Genomic DNA, 16,166 nt, shown 5'->3' with positions numbered 1-16,166 from the left:
CTCCTCTCCTCTCCTCTCCTCTCCTCTCTCCCTCTCCTCTCCTCTCTCCTCTCCTCTCCTCTCCTCTCCTCCTCTCCTCTCATCTCCTCTCCTCTCCTCACCTCTCCTCTCCTCTCCTCTCCTCTCCTCCACCAGATCATCTCCTCGTCTCATCATCCCCTCTCTCTAAAATAGTATACATTTAAAATAGATTTGAGTCTGGCAATTTTGCCTGAAGCAATTATCAGATTACCAATTCCAATGAAAGAAATCCTTTCACTTCAACGCACTTCTCTGGTGTTGCATATTACCAAGTTTTAAGGTGTATTTGGACGAAAATAATTCCCCGTTTAATCGCTACATAATCATAATATGACCGATTTTTGCGGGATTGCACGAACAAGTATACGTAATTCTTGGCAACACTGATTATTATTGATTGATTTATATTAATCATGTTAATGTATATTTCTACGCTGGGCTATTTTCACAATCGACTCCCGCATAGGCTGGAGTACCTATACACTCAACGCAAGTCAATTGAAGCCGTACAATTTATCGTGAATTTACGACCGTAAAATTTAGACACTTATTTTGTCTAGATTAGCATCAACCCTCTCATCTCACTTTTTTCATGTCAGAAATTAACATAACTCCCGAAACCGAAACAGAAGTTATCTTCGTTCAACTTTTCTGTAGTCAACAAAAGACTAGATTGACTAGGATTGTTCACACGTACCATACTAACACTTCAAAATAACAATGAGATCAGAAACCGAAACCGGAAACCGAAACAGAAACAGAAAAGATGAAAGGACGGATAGTATACTATCTGTCAGCAATCAATAACCCCCATAAAATTTGACCTTATTGACCTTTTTTCTATTTTTAAGATTCAAACCTGTTTAGAAGTTGTCAAATTCATTCTACTATATTGTATGTAGCTGGGGCGGTAAATCCAGCCTTAATTAATGTTAATTATTAATTTATATTTCTCCCCTTCTGCAGTTTACCATTGGAAAGGTATGCTGAATGGCCCGGTAAGTATATACATGTAGTGTAAACTCTTACTGTTACTTTTCGATGAAAAATAACATAGTTAATTTTAAGTGTATTACTCAATGTAAACATTTTAAAAAACTCGTGTCAATGGCTTCATTTGATGTACACTTTTGCAATTTCCTATTTCCATTAACCTTTTTCAGTTAAGCTACAATAATTTGTATTGATTAACATTGGCATTTTGGTTTTGAATTCGGCATTGTGTAACCTGTTTCATATACATTCTCACTGTTTCAAGATTTTCATATATAAATATTTATTGTTTCAACGTTGGTTGTGTTCTATCGGCTTAAAGTCGTTCATATTGCTTTAACTCTAGAACTACTGAGGCATATTTAATTATTGTTACAAGGATAGTTTTTCATTTTCAACGTCAAACGTCATATAACAGAGAGCTTGCGAAATGGAGTTACTTTAACTTTAACTTTAACGTCTAGAGGATTATAGAGGATTATGTATTCAAAACCACTCTGCCATTAAAGCCGCTTGAAGTTAAAGTTAACGCCAGAATCTATAGTGTGCCGTAAATTATGATGAAAATACGTCATAATTAAAACAATGGTTTGCATATTTCCTCATAGACTACATAATTACCACTATGTTTTGTCTAGTTAATAGACCAATTATTGGAAATCTAATTTGGTTTGGGTAAAAAACATGCCACATGATGCTAAAAATTACTGATTGAATTAGATCAAAATAAATGTTGTTCCAAAAGTCACACTTGATATATACATTTGTGTGTGCTCATGACGTACACCAAATCAGCTTGAGGAACTAAGTTTTTGGCTTGACTTCAACGCCAAGGGGATTAAGTTCCAGTAAAATGGACTGATTTTACGGGACCCAGCAGTGTAGTGAACTTCTGCGAATTGCAGCTACTGTGAACATTTTTTTACAAAGTTGCGTGTCTTATAATTACACCTCTATATCAATATAACCAAATATGTTCGTACTGTTCAGGTATTATATTTAATTATTATTTTATTCATTTAGGCCTACATTATGTACCCCAATTCAGCAGAAAGCTGGTCTAACATGTGCCACGCTATTATACGCATATTATAGGCCTATGGGTATTGTATGTCAACCAAATTATTCATTATTAAAAGAGGAGGCCTATTTGTTACAAAAAATAAGAATGTCAGAAAAGGAGCATCAAGAAATATGTTGGTTGAAATTCAAAATTCTGGGAGTTTTTAAAGAACAAAATGAGGATCGTTCGGGGAGATATATTTAATTCGATCAGAATGCAAAGAGGAGTCCTTGCCCTCCTAAAAGAAAACTCCTGGCAACGCCACAGGGGAGTGGGAAAGTGAGGATAGATGAATAGATGGAGGGAGTGGATGATATGGAGAGGTGATGAATAGATGGAGGGAGTGGATGATATGGAGAGGTGATGAATAGATGGAGGGAGTGGATGATATGGAGAGGTGGTGATGGTGGTGGGGGGTCCTAGGGAGAGCAAACAGATAAAACGGGCTTGTGTTCTGATGGAAATATGAAATTGACAAAGCTGACGTTTACTGGAATAATAATTGAGCTTTAAGTATAATATTAGCGTATAGCTCATAACATAGGCCTAATTCCCATTGCATTGGTCATCGCCAAGAGATGTAAACCATGTTTATTCAAACTAATTGTAATAAGTGTTACCAATAAACCACTTCAGCAAACAAAAGGGAGAAATTTGATGCAGTCGCTTTTACATACCCTTCTTTTGATCACCCATTGATACAATTCCCCTAGTTTAAACAACAAGACGCTGTTGGTACAGAAACCAATCTGACGTTCGCGTTGAAGTGAAGTTGAGCAAGAAATCGAATCGATATTTTTGAAGTTGCCGTTAAAGTTTCAGTAACTTCATTCCGCAAGCTCTCTACTGTTATATTTTGTACCAATGTATAACTATGGGCCTCTTTTATCAAGTGATACCAAAATAAGTTGAAACATTCCCCACATAATATCGCTATGACATCATAATGTGAGGGAGCCCATGCAAATTTGGCACATTCTGGTTATGTACAAAAGTTTAGACAAAATTGATTTTCGGCTAAAAAATATACAAAAATGCAATTTTCACCGATTTTTTCCTCAAGACGAACAGAGGAATTCCCTCGACTATTTCAACATATAACTAACAAGTAAAAAAGTCAGTAGCTCTTGGAATAATTTATTGATTTTACGGTAGAAACCAATGATGGACCACAACACCACCCCCCCCCCCCACGCCCAACACACACACACACACACACACACACACACACATTGTCATCTTTAATACCCGGTCCTAACATCAGGTAAGGTGCTGGGGTAATAATTTTTATCACTGAAATGAGCGCAAAAGGATGTATCAACGATTAGCTTAGGTCGTTTGGGCGCAAACACGTGTGTTTTATGGCGGATAAGTCATCTTAGGAGGTTGGGGTTGGTACAACAAACCCCTTTGTAGTTCCAGTGTTATTTTTCTTTATTTTCTATATTGCCATACTGAATCTGATTTCAATAGTTTGGCTGATTTTACAATTCTTCATGTCGTTTATATCTCATGTCTAATGAAAGCATGGATTGGCGAGAGCGTTGTCAATTTTTGAATCAAGTCTCAGTGTACACCAAAATGGTTCTTTCCTGTATCTGTGTTGTTGTTGTTGTTGTTGTTGTTTTGTTGTTGTTGTTGTTGTTTTTGATTTTTGTCTTTTTATTTTATTTTTGTTTTGTTTTGTTTTGTCTGGAAATGGACGAAGACTGCATTTGTGTAATTTGCAGCATCATAACACGTGGATGCTTTATCACCATCGTCAATCCGTGCTGAGCAATATATTAGAGAAATCCTAAACTCTTTTATAGGAAATACATCGAGTTTGTGCATATGTAGAGCGTTCAACGCTAAACAATTCTTGACTTCAGATATTTATGTAATTTTTTAATGTAATTTTTACTAAAAAATGTCATTAATACAGAAAAAATATTTTCAAGGATCCTCCGCAGTCAATTTTAATCTTCTCTGTTACGTAGCTGTCGGTTTGCCAATATACTGTAAATGCTACGACACTAATGAAAATTATTCTCTATACTTTTATGACAAATTCATCTTTGCCGGCATTTGATGGAACTCAGACACCGCAATAATTATCTTCAAAACTGCCAAGAAAGAAACAATAGTATAAGGTCACTCAAGCGTAAGAAATCCTTTATTCCGTACAATGATTACTTCGTATCATCATAAATAATCGACAGATATCGACTATTTAGGAAAGTAAGAATTTAAGAAAGAAAGTAAGTAGTTTTCAAATTAGGCTGTTTTGTGAAAACTCTAAATTCACCATTTTTACGCAATATCCTGTAACTTCTATTAAAAACGTCCAATTTCTAAAATCTAAAATTTCATAGAAAGCTAAATATATGCAGATCTTAGAATTTAAAACAATGTGACAAATATTAATGACCTTCATACCTAAAAAATCAACTTTCCTGGTAAAGATCATTCTGGGACACCCTGTACAGAGGCATTGTTATAACCCATTCTCTATATATCATGCGCATAATTATTTGAGGTCAAAGGTCATTAAGGGGTCACTTCCGGTATAAAACCAAATACCTTCAACCAACCAAGAAAAACAGTGCTGTGACGGCATATTCACACATGAATTGATGTTACACAGTGTACACTAAGTATTTTTTATTTGAGGCGAAATGTCGTTAAGGGGTCACTTCCGCTCCGAGACGAAAAACCTTAAAAATGCCACTGCTGCCACAGAGTGATGCCAAATTTGAATGTGCAAATGTCAAAGATCATTAAGGGTTCACAATACGGATGTGTTCGTGGTCTTCTTCTTCTTCTTCTTCTTCTGTCGATCGTTACATTTGCTCTAGCACTAACATGCTCACACCGATTTTAACCTAACTTGGTCACAACTATCATTGGCCATGCCCCTACAAGTCTCGAGAAACTCATGGGGTCAAATTTTACGTAAAGGTCGCAGGGATCATAAACGTGATTTCAACCCAAAATGTTACTTCTTCCACAAATTACGTAGGACATTAACGTCACTTGCATACATTAGGATAACGCAGTATCTATGACTAGTACACATATTTGATGTCAATACCTGTATTAGCTAAATATTTTTTAAACGTATTTATTAATATTTTTATTAATCTTACAGGCAGGAACTCCTTACGCAGGTGGCTTGTTCTATCTGGATATTACATTACCTGAGAACTATCCAAATAGTCCCCCTAAGGTATGTACTATTAGTGTTGCTATCACTTCGAAACAAAAAGTATTTTAGGTGGAGAAAAGAGTCAATATAAGTTATATTTATTTGCTTTATTGATAACAAATATATTTGATATTTGACATTTTAAGATAATTTTGTTATCCATGCTTTGATTTGTTTTAAGGTGTTTTTCAAGACCAAGATTTACCACCTTAACGTATATCCCGATGGGGAAGTTTGCCTGAATAATTTGGATCCTTATGAGTGGACATCAGATATGACCATATTAAAAGGAAAGTTTTTTCAATGCATACAACAAATAAAAACATCACCAGAAAATATTAACACACCTTCATTAAAAGGGGATGGGATGATCTCATTGCAAAAATGGCATAGTATGTGAAACGAGAATGATTATTTTCATGAAAAATAGTTCATCATATCTTATGCATAAACCAAATTTGGCATTTTGCTTTAACCTTCACCCAGATAGTTAGGTTGATTTATAAATACCATTTTGGTACCAATGAATATCATTTGGTTTTAAAAAATGTGATGTGATCAAGCAAAATCTGTCGGAAGTCGGAAATATTGCTTTTGAGAGATAACCAAACAAAGGAAGTATTTCCCTTTGTTTTCTAGTGTTTTTGAAATTTCTTTGACTGCTCATATCATTTGAACTGGTTGTCCAAATTCAACGGAGTTTTCTGCAAAATGTAGCTTTGCAAATGCTTTTTACAATCATAAAGAAACTTAAAAATTTGCTTGATCACACTACAAATAAGTATCAACATCAATGTAATGTCGCTATGAAGTGTTATTTTTTTTTTTTTTTAAGTGGTCCATCTCAAAATTGGAGAATTAATTTTAGGCCAGAAAAAAAGTTTTTGGCTGCATAAGAACGAAAATCACGCATCTAATCTAAACTAGATATGTGATCTTGCGACTAAGAAGACAGTTGTTCTCTGTTGTAGACCGGAAGTGAGTCCTTAATGACCTTTGCCCAAAATATGTGAACACCATATAGACACTGGCTAATGTCAACGCATGTGTGTAATATTCGTCAACCAGCTATGTTGTTCGTGGCAGTTCGTGGCAGTTGACCCCTTAATGAACTTTGACCCCCATACCAAATATACAATAGATACCAAGAATTAATGTGTGAACCTACTGGCTCACTGCTATGTGTTTCATGGCTAATAGCATTGCTGATGGTATTTGGTTTTTGACTGGAAGTGATCCCAAAAGGACCCCAAATAAAAACATGTCACATATATGGTAACATGTACCGCTGACAGCAATCGGTGGCAATGTCAACTTTTCTTTTTTCAGTATATATCCCGGACGAGCCCCCAGTTTTGTTACGAACCGCAATGACTCAAGGCCAACATCACCTTTTACTCAAATTTAAACGAATGCAAAGCAACAATACACTATTTGATTAAGTTAAAAAAATCAAAGTCTTTAATTAAAAGTAATTTTGTTAAAAACCGCAATGCCTCAAGGCCAACATCATCTTCTTTACCCTAAATTCACAAACTGCACAAGAACAATATACTACTTAATTAATAATTTAAACCTATGATCTCGATACAAAACGACACGACACAAGACGTACCTCACATTTTCGGTCACGGCTTTGCCCTCCTCAGGAGACTGACAACCCAAGTTCGGGATCAATGACCTTTTGGACACTTGATTACAAAACTTGGCCGTCCACACGAAGGGGAAATGGGTGTCTCAAAGATTCGTAGGATTCGGGACGACTTGATTGCAGGTATTTGCGACCCGGCTGATGATGTCCCATGTGACACTTTTCCCAAATCGACTCAATTCCATCCCTTACCAGAGGGAGAAGTGTTGAACGATATCTCCATGTCTTAAAAAAACATACAGGGTGTCCCAGAAAAATCACCGGGCGAATGAATTTGGACGTAAGTCGAAAAATAGACATTAAAATCCAAAAAACGCTAATTTTACTGGAATCGGTTGACTGATTGCGAAGAAATGAGCGATTCTATAACGCATGCGTCAATTCACTTCATTCCAAGTTTGAAAGAAAGGTCATTCAACACAATGCGCACTGTATAGTAGTTAACTGTCAATGGGCTTTATATATTTTGTTAAGTGAAATCATTTTCGTTCTTTTTAAACAATATGTTTCTTGCAAAACATTTAATTAGGTTTTGTTTAAATTTGGAAGAAGATGCTTGATACGTGTAAATATCTTGTTTCGTTAATATTGATATAAATGTTGCATAAAGAATTATTGCATAGAGAATTACAGCTGGCTTAAAAAATTCTCATGCACATTAATGCTTTTGAAATATTTCCAAAAAATTTGTAATGCTCAGTTTAAATCTTTTTTTAAAACGTACTTCAACATCAATGTTGCATGGTATCAAGCTGTAAGCACTTGATGATTGTCATTCTTGGCTCAAATGTTCATGTTCTTTGGAAAGTTAAAATATAACATTTGCACAACCTAAACAATTTAAGTTGTAAAGCTTCCAATTAAAGCTGCCAAGCACGAATAATATACCACCGCCGCTTGATAAAATTGATAATATGGACTAAATTTCATTAGATACACAAACTTTAGGAAGCGGTGAGCGAGTATATGAAAAAAGCGCATGTTGATCAAACTTGGAATGAACTGCATTGATGCACGCAATATGTAATCGTTAATTTCTTCGCAACCAGCCAACCGAACAAGTATATTTTTTGTATGTGATGCACAATAAAATAATAAAATAGGCTATGCGCTACATTTTAAATTATTTGATTCTGATGTCTATTTCTCGACTTACGTTCAATTTTATTCACTCGGTTTTTTTTTCTAGGACACCCTGTATAATACCATATCCCAGCATTGACAGCTATTGTCAATACATTCTTAACATCCGGGTTTTTCCTAAAGCTCCCTACTCTGCTGTTTTTCACCACTGATTAAGAAACCCTCTCTTGATAAAGACAATCTCCAAAATTACAGACCTGTTAGCAACCTATCGCACTTAGCTAAAGTGATAGAGAATTGTGCTTCTGCTCAACTTGTTGAGCACTTTAATACCGATGAACTCACTGGTCCCCCAGTCAACATATAAAACTATGCATAACACTGAAATTGCACTGATCAAAGTAACCAATGACATTACATCTAATATTTATTCTAAGAAGGTTGTTTTACTGGTTCTCTTAGATATGAGCGCGGTATTTGACCACAAAATATTGATAGACCACCTCGGTAAGCATTTTGAAGTTCGTGGTGTTGCATTAAAGCGGTGCAGTTTCTGTTTCCAAAGATTGACATGTAAAGTCAAAATAAGTGGCCATCTCTGATCCCGTTGTTGTTGAATTCGGATATCCTCAAAGTACTAGTACTTGGTCCTTTGAAACTTACCATATATACTACACCAGTTGATGATATCGCACGTAAATATGCTATTCACTACCAATTGATACCTAGTTATGTACGTCTTTAGACCCACGTATTCCTGGTGAATATTATTATTATTATTATTATTATTATTATTATTATTATTATTATTATTATTATTATTATTATTATTATTATTATTATGCCTGATTTTATTTAATCGAACGACTTTGTGTAATGTTCGCACATACCAAGTTTGTACCGCAAAAAATGACTCCCATGCTTATCGCCAAATACTTCAAAACAAAAGCAATGCTTTTCATGTTTTTCGTTCACTTCATTTACGTTAGTAAATGAATAATTTGATATATATATTACATATTTATTTAAGACACGAAAGTGGTTCAAGCAATGTGTAGTCAACTTACACAATTGGTCATATATTCGCCTGTTGACCTTATTTTATTAAAACGAAGCATATGCAGTTACAGCTTAAGAAATTACCTTGACAACCAAGTATAACTTATAATATATATTTTGGATACAACATCTATATTATGTATTTATATTTATATATTATTTTTGTTTGTTTGTTTGTTTGTTTTTTTCTGCAGTTTTGGAATCAGTCCTGTTTGTACTTGATGCACCGAACCCCGATTCGGCAACGTCTATGGATATGAGAGATGAATATGTTTATTCCAGACAGGATTATAACAGGAAAGCAAGAGAGTGTACACAAACATATGCTTAGGAATAAGTTAAACGTCTCTAAATCGCCAATCACTAAGAAACGAATTGGATATAGAAAACGACACGAGCTTTCTCAACATGTTCATTTACAGCGAGACAGCTCTTAAAACGATAAAAAATCAAAATGTAACAAAGTTTGCTCCTTTAAATTAAAGTTATGTAATTGACAAATGACTAATTTGGCCTAAGATGTTTTAATGGTCAGATTCATATATTTATCATTTATTTTTTATGTGGAATGCAGATCAGTTTTTTATTCGATTCTTAAACGTATTACCAATGTCTTACACTTTAGTAGCAATAATTAGTGTTCATATCCATGGATGCCAGGGGCAAAACATATGCCAGACACCTTAACAACATGGCCAAACCATGTTGGGTTGTCTGTCAGACACAACGTCTGTTACATGTGTTGCCATATAAGCTGGGTGTCTCGCAATGATACACCAAATATGGAGCGGAGACACCTCGTACAAACGACTTCCAGTTTGTGCTTAAAATATGATAGTCTAATACTCTGTTCCACAATGTTGCAATTCTCTCAAAAGATCTCTCAAGTGCCACTTGATGGGGGCATATAATCCATTCCCGACATAAAAGAAAGGTCTTAAGTACTAGTTACTGGTTGTTCCATATCTAATTTCTTGTGTTAAAGATTTGAATCAAATCGTTACGTAGTGCATGATTCCTTAACAGGTATCTAACTCATAAGAGAGTTAACTTCGGGATTTATCTTACACATTACGGCATTAGATGGACGCTTGTCAGTCCTGTACAATGATTTTATATAGTCGATATAGAGCTCATGGAGGCAGCCATTAGCAGACCACCCATTGTCAGATGGCTGGATGATTTTCAGTTGCACACACCAATGAATAGGAGAATTTTGAAAATGAATCATGACATTTTGATAAATCGCTTATTGCAAAAATTCTGAGCACTGGGTGATTCTAAATTTCACATACAATGTACAAAACAATATTTGTAAAATCTTTGTCGAGTGATTTAAAAAGTTATCGAGAGAATTATCTGTAATATTGTTTTAAATTAGCACAAAATACAATTTTCTAAGCAGAAAAATGGTCACAGTTCCTATTTTGCCATTGAAAACTACAAAGAAGACCACCCGCAGAGCTCCAAGCCACATGCCAGACAACCTGGCGCCAACTGCAAATGGCTGCGTCCATGTGATGTAAGTCGATAATATATTATCGACTTTATAAAATCATTGTACAGGACTGCTTGTGTCAAGCGTTCCGATTATTTTTCCTAAGATTGTTGGTCAATGTCAGCAAATACTCACCGTGAAAGTATTCCAAGGATCTCTGTTAAAATATAGATCAATTAAAAATGGTTGAAGGTGTTAGCTATGTTATTTTGTTAAACAAACTCCATTTTAATAACGTTGAATTAACTAACAAGTATTTATATTTGCAAATTCCAAAATAAAAAGCCAACTTTTATTGGATTTGAGGCCCATGTTTAAATTAACAGGGAAAAAGAATACTTTATTGCTAAGGGTAAAGACAAGCTATCTGCCCATTTCCGTAAATGGAGATTTGATTTGCAATTTTTGATATATCTATATCATAAAGTTTTGATGGCTGCATGATCTATTATCCTATGATTTTTCAACATTTATTGCTGGATTGTATCACTGGTGTTAAATTTGTGCAATTTTTTGTTTTTGGTAATTGTTTTGTGATTTTTTATGATTGCTTTGTAATTCTTTTTGTGTGATATCTTGTAAAATAAATAACACAGAAATATAAAAAAAAACTAACAAGTAGTTAACAGTGTTAACGTTTAACTAACAAATTAAAGTGTAATCAACAGGTTTTGACCCAGAGTTTTGACCTATCATGTTGTGTAAAATATAATTAACTAAGAAATCATTACATAGTTTAAACAACAGATGCGGGTTACGGTTTTGATCAACAAATGTATTTTCACCTGGTAATCTGCTGTTAAAAGCTTAACCAATATGTTTAAGTATTTTAATTTATAAATATAATTCATAAAAAGGTTCTTGTCATTTGATTTATTAATTACTATTGGTTATTTTTTTGCTATATTTGGAAAGAGACTATTGCACTCTGCGCCAGTGCAATAGTAATTTTTCCAATGCACTCGCCCGCAGCTACCATAGCAACCCTGGCATCTGCGTGCGTATAGCATGCGCGGTGACCACCTGGAGTCGCCAATTATATGTTTGGGTGCCGCTTCAAAAGTAAATAAAGCTTATTATGTTTTAAATTATTTTGTTTTCCTGGTAGTTTATAAAATTTAAACTGAACCGAGTTTGTTTCAGATTAAAATGCAAGTTTATTTTGTTCCTTTTAAAAAACACATCAGTGATGTATACACTTTTTTTTAGAGTGGTTAAGCCCAGAATTTCGAAGCTCCCCCCAAGATTGTTCATTCCTCATAAGAAATCGCACGCATTTACACCTAATGACTTGAGCTAATCGTAGATCCATCCTTTGCGCTCATTCTAATGATTACATTTTTACCCCCTGCATCTTACACGGGGGTTACAAAATATGGCTCAGCTAGCGTTAATCTATCCCCGTTTAGATATAATGATGTCAAGCACGTGGTGAGTTCCCTACCCCCGGATTGATGAAACATACGTTATGTGACACAAATACGACACAGCATTAAAGTTTAATTTTGAGAAAACTTTAGACACATTCTCCGATAAAGTGTTAAAAATGCCAAATTTGTGTCGCCCATAGTTTCAAGTCGTATTCCATTACGTTTGGGTTTTGGAAAGAACCTTCTGTTAAATCATGCATGACTCAATTACAAATCTCTAAATCCCTTTCGTCTTATCTATTGATATTTTGAATAGTGTTTATCTTTCCCTAATAGATAATTATACTAAATGAACAATCAGCTTGGACAGTTCGCACTAGGCCCTACATCTCATAGGACAATAAAGCTAGCGCCCTGATCGATTCTTCCTGCATATCAATATGCTTCATTTACATTATATTACAGAGATCGGACACTAATCCCAACCATAACAAACCATGTAAACAATGATCACCTATATTACAGGTGATATTACAGGTCTATATAATACAGGATTAGATTAGTAAGCTATGATCTTTTTGCAAGTATTATTTCGATTGAGAAGGAAAGATGTAATACTATATTTTTATTGTAGTCTAGTTGCCGCCGTCAGGTATACATAGAGTGGGTTTTTTTTTATGATGATGACATGGACATGCTGATCATTATGCATGATGCAAACTCATAGGTGTTGTGCGTCTGGCAATTTGGGAGGGGGTGGGGGTTCAAAATGACCCCATAGGATTATAAAATCAAAATTTCGAATTGCTCAAATACCTCTTTCAAATATATCAAATTATTTACAATAAACAAAAACAAATAAATAAACAAATAAATAAATAAATGAATAAATTTTAGCGTAGCATTAAAATCATAAATATAACCATTGCTGGCAGGAGGACTCGAACCAACGATATTGATATCAGTAGTCTGATGCTCTACCATTGAGCTATGACAGCATCTAGTGATGAGGGTCGAGTTTTTAGCTTATATCAGTGTTTGTCTGTGATAATGCCGCCTCGTGAAAGAAATAAATATAAAATCTCAATTTGTAATTTAAATTTATTTGATAATTTTCTAACCTATATTTTCTTTAGAGCAGGGACAAATATTTCCCCTTTTATCTAATTTGACCGCTATATAAGAATCTACCTCTTTTATTACTGATTTAATTCCGCGATTTGTTCCATTAAGCAATATCAAAGATTAATGTCACACATCTCACAACAGATATTTAGTTGGCTTAGTGGTCTTGCACAGTGCTGGTTAACCCACCACTTGAGAATAAAGGACTATGAATAGGTGCAACAGGATTACCTACGGGATTATCTCAAGAATATAATTCTGTTCTCCCTCCTTTTCTTACATCTTCTCTGATATGTGCTAGTGTTAATGGTTATTGTTAAAAGGCAATAAGGTGTGTAATTGCAATATTTCCTCTGAATAGGAAAGACTCTCTACATCGAGTTATGTATGCTGGTGGTTCGCAATACTGTTATTTAAGAGAAGGTATCTTCCAAATCCAAATCGAAATGCAGACTTGTTTCGTCATAAAGAAATGACTTTTATTAATAGAACTAATACTTAGGAGTTGCTTTCTAAAATGTATGAGGCTAAAGGTAAAACATGCCTAGAAAGTACAATTCAATAAAGCTGATTATGCATATCCATTGTTTGCCTCCATGTCTCCAGCCAAGGTACGTTCCGTATAATGTGTCCCTGCTCGCTAAACATGCACGCATATAATGGATTATAGGTACTTTTCACTAGCTGGTATCATGCCATAATTATAAAGTATAAAACATCACAACACAGGTTATTAAATTTTTCCAACAGGTCTTTGAGACTATGTCGCCAATATTGTTCACAGATACGTTACCATATTTCTAATGGATAACAATCTGTGAAAATAATTGGCTAGATGATTGTTTTCATATGTGATGGATCAAGCAGGTTCCATAGATATTTTATATATATACCGTGTGCAATAAGTAAATTCCCCCCTTCCTGATCTGAAGTTGTTGTCACATATATATCACAATGGTTTCATAGTAAAAAAAATCAAGTCTATGGCAAAAATCCTTACGTTACGTTCATGTCGTCACAGATACGTTACCTATATTCTACTCCTCTCGGAAAAAATGCTGTGATAAATGAAGCCAAATACCATACCAGACTTTAGTGATGACTGATCAAGTATGAGTATTAAGTCGGTAAGTTTTTACACTTGCACGATTGAGACAAAGGTGATAAAGGGCTTCACAGATACGTTACCACAGATACGTTATCCCAATGAAGTATTGTTGAAAAATCACCCATGCATTGTTTTGTGTTCTGAAACTATCAAAGTTTACGATTCTAAATTATTTTCATGAATTCTTCGTGGTAGGCATTTTGTCATTCCTGAGACCAAACTTGAACACTTTATCGGAGAATGAGCCTTTAATGAATAATAATGTCTTATCATTGCCACTTAACGGTAACACTGACGGTGATGAAGGACTAACTATAGAACACTGATAATGAACCCGCAAATAAAATAATAAACGCAGGCGCTGAACGGTCAGGTCAACAAACTACTAGCACTAGTCTTATAAACTCAGTCGTATTTGTTTTCCTAACTACCGATTCTGCTTGAGTACTATTTTACATAAGTTAGTTTATATCTTCAGGCTAGAAAACAATACGCTGTTGAAAGAAAAAACAAACAAACAAACAAACAAAACAAAACAAAACAAAACAAAGCAAAGCAAAACAAAAACAAAAATAGAAGCAAAACAATACAAAAACATACTTAAAATAAAAGTAAATTGCGCACAGTTCGTCACTGAATGACAAATTACAGATGAGTAGATCAATTTTAAAGCTGTAATTTTGCAGAGACTAATGATTTTATCGATTATGTTCGTTGACTAATACTAGATCGAAACGATTTTATTAATGCATTGGTACGGTAGAATTACAGTGACTAAATGACGTGAAAATTCCCAATTTTCAATTTCCTGAGCAAAACATGCTCAGTGAGGTTTTTTTCTTCATATTAACCTCTAGGTCCCACATTTCACTATATTCGCCAAGAGCATTTTGTAATTCAAAAGGAGCATCGGCAAAAAGGACAATATCGTCGGCATACATTAAACATGAAATATCAATATCAAATAGTTCAATACCTTGAATGTTATTTGGATTGAAAGTGTGTCCAATTCGAATACAAATTAGTATATTGATCCTGATATGATACAAAATATGATGGAGGTCATTTCAAGGTCACCAGAGGTCAACCAGAGGTCAAAATGTGTAAAAATTTCTCCAATTAAAATTAAAATTAGTATACGTGATGTTAATAATATTCAAAACATGATGAAGTTCATAAGAGGTCAACCAAAGGTCAAACCTTTGTATCAAATAGATTGTAATTAAATTTTGAGCTTACATTTTTCACGACAGGATAATTATTTCAAAATGCGACCTCTAAGCGCCAGAGTACAATAAAATTTAACGAACAGAAGCGGCTAATAAATTACAAGCAATATAAAATACACAATATTAAACAATTGAAATACAAATCGAAAATATAATTAAGTAAATAAACAGTACCGGGGGGGGGGGGCACTCCCACTTTCGGGGTGACGCGTATGTAGGGCTGTTAAGACCCTTTTCAGCGTCGCTGTCACCCAAAGACCCCATATTTTTTACGAACACATGCTCTGTCACCCGATGACCCCCTATTTTCCCATTTGATCTGTCACCAGACTTGTACCCGAGTCCAGCTTGTCCGAGTCCGAGCCGAGCCGAGTCCATTTGCTTCCGAGTCCGAGCCAAGTCCGAGTCCAACAAAAATAAGACCATGAGTACGGTTATGGGTCCCAAGCCATGGGTACGGGTACGGGTCCCAGGTCATGGGTACAGGTCCCAGTCCATGAGTACGGGTACGGGTACGGCTCCAAAGTCAAAATATGGCATGAGTACGGGTACGGGTCCGAAGCCACGGGTACGAGTACGGGTACGGAAATTGGGACTCGAGTACGGGTACGGGTATGGGTCCCAGTATGGGTGCGAGTATATGGGCCATGGGTACGGGAATGGAAATTAGGACTTGTATGGGTCCATTTATGGGTGTGAGTATAAACATATTAATTAAACAAGTACAAAAAGAGATTAAATATTGGTGGTCATGGTGAATCTAGCCTAGAGGTGGCATA

General features: G+C 35.1%; 1 protein-coding gene across 1 annotated transcript in view; it reads left to right on the top strand.

Moving 5' to 3' along the window:
• The window catches only part of LOC140139120 (ubiquitin-conjugating enzyme E2 D4-like), a 23,293-nt gene extending 13,905 nt beyond the window's left edge, over positions 1–9,388 (top strand). Inside the window, exons 3-6 of the mRNA XM_072160904.1 lie at positions 988–1,002; positions 5,208–5,285; positions 8,439–8,505; positions 9,252–9,388. Coding sequence (XP_072017005.1) covers positions 988–1,002; positions 5,208–5,285; positions 8,439–8,505; positions 9,252–9,388 — 297 coding nt within the window. The remainder of the gene's footprint in view (positions 1–987; positions 1,003–5,207; positions 5,286–8,438; positions 8,506–9,251) is intronic.
• Positions 9,389–16,166: the final 6,778 nt, after the last annotated feature.

Source organism: Amphiura filiformis, chromosome 2 (genome assembly GCF_039555335.1).
Source record: "Amphiura filiformis chromosome 2, Afil_fr2py, whole genome shotgun sequence".
Classification (NCBI taxonomy): domain Eukaryota; kingdom Metazoa; phylum Echinodermata; class Ophiuroidea; order Amphilepidida; family Amphiuridae; genus Amphiura; species Amphiura filiformis.
Note: the sequence above shows the minus strand (reverse complement) of the source record. Positions and strands in the feature narration are given on the sequence as shown.